The following is a 7,141-nucleotide window of genomic DNA, read 5'->3' as shown; positions in this document are numbered from 1 at the left end:
ACGTTTGCGTCCAATCTAGGTGATATGCACAGTAGCACAGTACATAGGACATTAGCCCCGCGCGTGCTCGTGAACAGGTGGCACTCACGCGCGCAGGTGTGGGTCAGCGACTCTCAGAGGCCAAATCTGGCAGGGCCCCTAAAGTTGCTCGCTAAAATTCCCTTATATTGCTTCTATGTTGCAGGGTGTATATAAATATGTATATCTATCTATCTATATATATCGGCCTATGCACAAAACCACAAGCAGACAAATTCATTTGCATAAGCAGACAATACAATGCAATGAGCAACATATGCTGGCAGAACATGAGGGCATTGATTAATATGTCAGTCAAACACGAAAACAGCTTGCTGATAGACCTAAATATAAAGCAACATCGCTTGCTAAATATCCATAACGTTAGCTATCCATCTCGCATGACGATGATGATTATGATGGGGCGAAACATACATGGATGGATGGCAACCAGCGCGAACAGCAGCAAACATCAGCAGCAAATGTTGCAAAATTGTGATGATTGAGCTACATTTTAATATGCCATTATTCAATACATCGCATATGATGATGGAGAGGCACAAACAGCGGGTCGTTTACATATAGCTACAGTAGCAGCAAATGGTGCATCTAGCATGCAAGCTTGCTACAGCGTGCCAGTTTACTTTTATGGGCAGAACAAGCCAGTAGGCTGGCCCTGCACAGTGTCCTGCTGCTAGCGAGCTAGCGTTAGCTGCCGTGGCGAAGAGGAAACATCGATATTCTCCTCCATTTGTCAAGTTTTTGACGCTGCAAGCCAGCTGCATGGAAAAGCTAGCTAGCCAGCGGGCACGTTCCATGTCTTAATACGAATCAAATGAACCATGCACGTGTTGTTCACTTGTGTTTGAACCATATTATTATCATTTTCTATCGAACTACGAGACATCCCCTTTCGTAGATGTCACTAATGCTTTGCCGATCTTTCTGACACCTCGCTAGCAGTGACAAACCTGTGACCAACTCGTATTTCGGATGATGCGAAGAATGCGCTTAGAGGCTGACCTCTGCTAGCTGATGATGATGGAGTTGAGGATCCACATTCAGCTTTTCAACCACCTCAGCTATTAGCACCAAATAGACAAAAGCTGATGCTCTCTCCAACACTAGAACCCAGCATGAAATAATTCTACGATAGGTCGATAAGCAAAGCAACTCCTATATTCCACTTGCAGCCAAAAGACAGAAAATTGTATTTTCCTTACGTGAATTGGTGGTAGAGATGGGGGCGGATTAAATCCGATGTGAAAGTGAAAATGATGCTTGCAGAGGCTGGGCCGGGATTTTCTCTCTCCTGCTCCAGCTGCTGTCTCTCTCCCTCTCTCTCTCTTTATCCCTCCCTTCCAATAAACCCGCTCCTCTTGTACCACTCGCCCTCCAGTGGAGAATGATGCGCTGCTCGATATGGAACCCCTGTGTGTGTGTGTGTGTGTGTGTGTGTGTGTGTGTGTGTGTGTGTGTGTGTGTGTGTGTGTGTGTGTGTGTGTGTGTGTGCACGCGCGCGCAAATGAATGTTGTTTTGTCATATGAAGTGAGTCATCGAGTATCCCCTTCCCTCCGCACAGCTGATACAGCAGCAGTTGTGGCGAATGGTCTTTGGAATGGCTATCAACAAGAAGCATAGTCAGTCACTAGCAGATGTGAGATACCTGGTTCTTTTTGCGCAGAGTAGGCCTAATGTGGGAATCGAAAATGTAACTTTTACCTTTCAAAATGGTTCTTTGGCTTGTCCCTGTAGGAGAACCTTTTGGGGAACCCCTTTTTGTTCCATGTAGAATCCTCTCTCCCTACATCCTAGGTAACAGTTGGCCCTTTACACAAGAATAAGAATTATATAGGAATATATAAATTTGCCCACTTCCATGAATCAGTGCATATGTATTAATTAAAGGCTGAGGGTATGACAGCGAGGGATGAATCCAACCTCGTGAAGTATTTCCAAGAACAATTGGAACACAGCTGAGGGCTTGTGTGTGTGCGTGTGTGTAAAAAAAAACATACCGTAGATTATTTTAATTCAATATGTAATGGTTTATTTGAGTGTGTCTGTTGATGTAAATGGTCTTATTACTTCTAACTGCATCTAATACAAGACTAATGCAATTGGGAAATTGTGTGTGTGTGTGTGTGTGTGTGTGTGTGTGTGTGAGTGCATGCGTGTGTTTTCCAGACATTCCCCCCCCCCCCCCCCAAAAAAAAAAGCCTCACTCTCTCCTCTGCTCTCCTGGTGCGTTTCATTAAAGCCCAGTAAAGCAACACCTCCCCTGTCCCTGCAGCAGATGGACAGACACACTGCCATGATTCTGGGAGTTTGGAGTTTGGAGGGGGGACAAGACAGGCGTCACTGTTGACATAACCCACACAATCATATTAAAAAAAAGCCTATCTCCTTCCGTGCTGAACTCAGTATGAGGTTAATTAGCCGACTTCCTGGTCACTGGAATGTTCAGAGAGTTCTGGAGGCTTCTCAGTGGTTGTCAGCCGTTGTTAGGGGCGACCAGGCCAGTCTTATCTCTTGCCTGCTGATAGAGTTATGCTGGAGGGGAAGATAAAAGGACTGACCAGGGTGCTTATATTCTTGGCACACGCACACTTACAACCTAGGTTTTAAAGCGTTTGGAAGATTGAAAGATGGACAATCTATTATCACCTGTTGTAGGCTTAAGTGGACACATGTCAGTGCATATTCCTGTGAAGTGTGAAAGAGAACCTTTTCAATACGGTACAATAACAAAGGTTTATCTCATCTATCAAGTGAGATAGTCGTGCATTGCAGGATCTTTGCATCACTGATACCCCCCTGATCTCAGTCTGTGCAGACCACAATTGCAACACTCTCTCTCTCTCTCACACACACACACACGCACGCACGCACGCACGCACGCACGCACACACACACACACATACACACACAGACACACACACACACACACACACACACACACAAGCCCTAAGCTGTGATTGTTCCTGGAATGGATGGAGTCATCCCTTGCTGTCATACCCTCAGCCTTTAATTAATACATATGCACTGATTCATGGAAGTGGGGAAATTGATATATTCCTATATAATTCTTATTCTTGTGTAAAGGGCCAACTGTTACCTAGGAGATAATTGGAAGTAGGCCACAGAATCCCCCTTGAACATAGATAAACACACACACACACACACACACACACACACACACACACACACACACACACACACACACACACACACACACACACACACGCCGTTAGCGGATGTACGCACACGTGGCTTTGTTCTTTGATCAATGTTTGTGCAGTAAGCTACTCCGGAAGCTGGTTTCTCTTTCAATGATTCCCTTTAAGCTGCAGTCCTCTCTTTGTCCCCATCTTTCCTCCCTTGTTCTATATTATTCACACCTCACCAGTGTGCCCGTTTTCTTTCCCTCTAGCCCCATTCAGTTGTAGGCCTATGTTACAGTAAAATACCTTTTATGTGAATGGATAAATGATTTATGTGGAATTCTTGTGCGTTTAATTGATGTTTAATATATGTAAAATAAATGTACATTGTGAATTGTGAAAAGGGGTTAGGGTTAAACCCTAAATTAAAGAAAAATAAAAGTATCTCATACATTCTCATTCTGTGTGGTATTGTGCATTGTGAAACACCTCAGAAGTCAGACACACAGGGCTCTCAGCTAGGATAGGTAACTCAAAACACTCATGGTGTGCGATGTTACTTTCTGTTTATTTACAAAGAGGGATGACATGAGACAGGTGCATGTTAGCCCCCATACAAGGATTCCCAATGGGATCACAGCATTGCATAGAAGCAAATAGAAATACACTATGTTTTCTCCCACAACCAATCAGAATGAACAGAACCATTAGAGAACACCAATCACAGTATTGAGACCAAACAACAACCAATCAAAACACAGACAGTTCACTTCAGCAATATACAATAGCCACATTTATTTTAATTACAGGCAAATTCCCTTTACACTATACTATTATCATCTCAATGTTTTATCTTTACGTCATACACACATTTACAACTCAAGAATGCACACACTTAAGTTGATGAACAGAAACTGTTAAATAAAGTGGTTCAAGACATTAAAATAAAAATGTCTAGCGATTTTATGAGACACTTCTCAAATACTGCTCATCACAAGCGTTACTCAGTAGTGGTACTGTACTAAAAGTGCACACAGTCTATTCAATAACAGACAGCTTCATATAATACAATGGCAATGTACACAATGATGCATTTCACACATTCAACATCAAACAAGGCAAACCTATTCAAAGGCACAGGACTCTCACATCAATATGAACCATCTTATATACATGGACTTGTACTTACACGTCAGTTAATCCATCTCTTGAAACTCCTTTCAAGTCAGTAATCGATTAAAATAGTCTTTCCAATATCATAAAACGACACATCCATGTGGTTGATGGCACTGTACAGTTTGGAAAGTCAAACACATCGACTCATCTGGGTCTTCGGTTGACGTGTTACACACATGTCACATATGTATCAAACAAGGAATGGACCAATAGTTTACAAGATCCTCTCAATGTTGGTGCTCCCAGTAATTTACACAGAAATGCTACGATCTTCAGAGATTCTTTATAAAATAGCTCAAACAACCTTCCATATTGAAAACACTAGCTAGGGCTGTGATCTCCTCTGCAATACTGCATCATATATTTCCAAATTAATGGATAATAGAATATATTCCTCTCCCAGTACAAGGCAATCACGCTACCCCATGTGCCCATAGGAATAACCCTATCAACACAGGCCGTAGTGTGCTTATATCTGGTAGGGTCCAGAACTACAGATGGGACAGAACATCATCAGGTCCCACAACTGAGAGGCCTCTCAGTGTGTGATGACTATGGTTCTGTGGTTCTGGGTGGAAAGCATGAGAGGACAACAGTTGGTCTTTTCACAACTACTATACAGTATGAGGAGATTACAGTGGAGTGTGTATGGGAGAGTTGGGTTGGGTTGGCTTCTGAAAACAGCTTTAGATATTTGTTGAGTTTTTTTTTGTTTATCGACTCGTTTATCCTGGGAGATCATCACAACTCCCCAATGAGAACATGTGACATGTATCATCTATCAGAGTGTTATCATTGATGTCTTTGGTGAGGGGGCAGTGATGTCTGTCTCTTTTCCTTCTTCCATTCCTACATTTTGTAAGGATTTAGTACATAAGTAGGCCTATAGTACTGTACATACAATATAATCTCAGGGCCATTGTTTATTTTTTTGCAGCAGTTTCAGTTTAAAATGAGATCACAAGGGTCATCAGTGTCACTGATTTACTGTACAAGAGGAGAGAATGACATCTACGTAACTTATTTTCTGCTACTGAGCTAACATTTACAATTGTTCAAGAACATGCAGACACGTTATTTACCCCCCATCCTCCGGCCATCCCCGGCAGGATCCATACACAATCTAAACACCTGTCAGAAATATCAAAAATGAAAAAGAAAACTATAAAATAAGTACGTCTCGACCATGCCAATGTCATACAAAACAAATCATAATAAAAACAGTATTCAAACAAGGTAGCAGCAACACATAGGTCTACTTCTGTGAAGACTAAATTAAAAACCAGCAAGCCACCAGTGCTTGTAGGTTATAATAGAAGAGTTATGTAGTTCTGTAGAGAGCTTTCAGTGCAAATATGTTAGGAGGAGGGATCTTAAGTTTTTAAAATAAGGATGAAAACAAGAACTAGGTCTGCAGTGGTTGGACAACAACATTGCCATCAATAAATTGCAAACAAATTCAACATCATCAAGGTTCATGTTAACCATTACCAATACCATGTGATAATGTGATAATGATAATGTCTAATAAGTGCACACTGACATCAGAACATTGGCACCACTGACCTGCACTACTGTCAACATTGTAAGGATTAAAAACATAAAAAAGGAAATATTCTCTCTGTGCAATAGTTCAAGTAAGTTACTTCCTGCGCATAGTTAGTGCCAAGTCACGCATACGTACTGTATCCTATGGCCGTACCAAAAGATCCTCACCAATCCGGAGATAAACAACAAAACATATAAATACAAAAAAAGTATTTACAGATCTGAACAGAACTGCGTACTGAACAGAGTAGGTATGAAGTTACCCCTCCTCACAGATACAGGGTCAGATCTTTCATCCTCCTGATGGTTAAAGTTAGAATTGGAGGGAAGGCTAGATCTGATCCTAGATCTGTGGTAAAGGGCAAGACCTACCTCGAGGCAGGACCACCAATAAGGACGACCCAGTTTGGAGGAAAGGGAGGGATTTAGTCTCTAAAGGGTCGTGTCGAATACTCCCTCCTCCGTATCGTCCTCTGACTGCGACTTGTGGTTGAGCCTTTCGGACGTCGAGGAGACGGGTATGTTGTCATGGGGACTGTCATCACCAAGCTTGGTCTTGCTGCTGTCCTGCACAAACTCCTGGATCTCCAAGGGCAACCTCCGGAACTTGTCCTGGTACTCCTGGTCCAACTCGCTCTGCAGCTGTGGAGAGAACACACACAGTCTAAAAAACCAGAGAACCAACAACATGGGTCTACAGAACCAACAACATGAGTCCACAGAACAAGAGAACCAACACAGTGGGTCTACAGAGGCAGCAATATGAGTCAATAGAATCAGCAGAGTGAGACTAGAGCAGACATAAGAAGCAGCTTTTTGGGTCAAACGTCACTATTGATGATGTAACTGATCAGTATTTCTATAGTATGCTATAAGCGTCAACATGGGTCATTTCTAGTTCTTAATAATTTCTAGTAATCTTCGAGATTATCCCTGTAACAAAGGTGTACAGTAGCAGATAAAAAAACCCCCCACTAAAAATAGTTTCTCCTGTGTTCTGAGCTCTTCTGTCTTCTAACAGAGAGCCATAGAGGCTGTTTTTCTCCCAGGCATAGACGCCCCCAATGATTACAGATGACGGGATTGTATTCATTCTGATCCAATAATTGCTTTAATGCTGATTTCACCGGTTAACTACCCCGTTGCCTCCCAGGGGAGAGCCATAATTAAAGGAAAGCAGCAAAGATGAATCATGTCAGAGACTAAGAGCTCTTGTCAGCATTAGGAGAGAAGG

At 42.3% G+C, this 7,141-nt stretch overlaps 1 protein-coding gene across 1 annotated transcript in view; it reads right to left on the bottom strand.

Annotated features, from left to right (window-relative positions):
- Positions 1-3,695: 3,695 nt before the first annotated feature.
- Positions 3,696-7,141, bottom strand: part of plcb1l (phospholipase C beta 1-like) — a 100,603-nt gene continuing 97,157 nt past the window's right edge. Inside the window, exon 33 of the mRNA XM_083688922.1 lies at positions 3,696-6,549. Within this exon, the coding sequence (XP_083545048.1) occupies positions 6,340-6,549 (210 nt within the window). The 3' untranslated portion in view covers positions 3,696-6,339. The remainder of the gene's footprint in view (positions 6,550-7,141) is intronic.

Source organism: Argentina silus (genome assembly GCF_951799395.1).
Source record: "Argentina silus genome assembly, chromosome: 17".
Taxonomy (NCBI): domain Eukaryota; kingdom Metazoa; phylum Chordata; class Actinopteri; order Argentiniformes; family Argentinidae; genus Argentina; species Argentina silus.
Note: the sequence above shows the minus strand (reverse complement) of the source record. Positions and strands in the feature narration are given on the sequence as shown.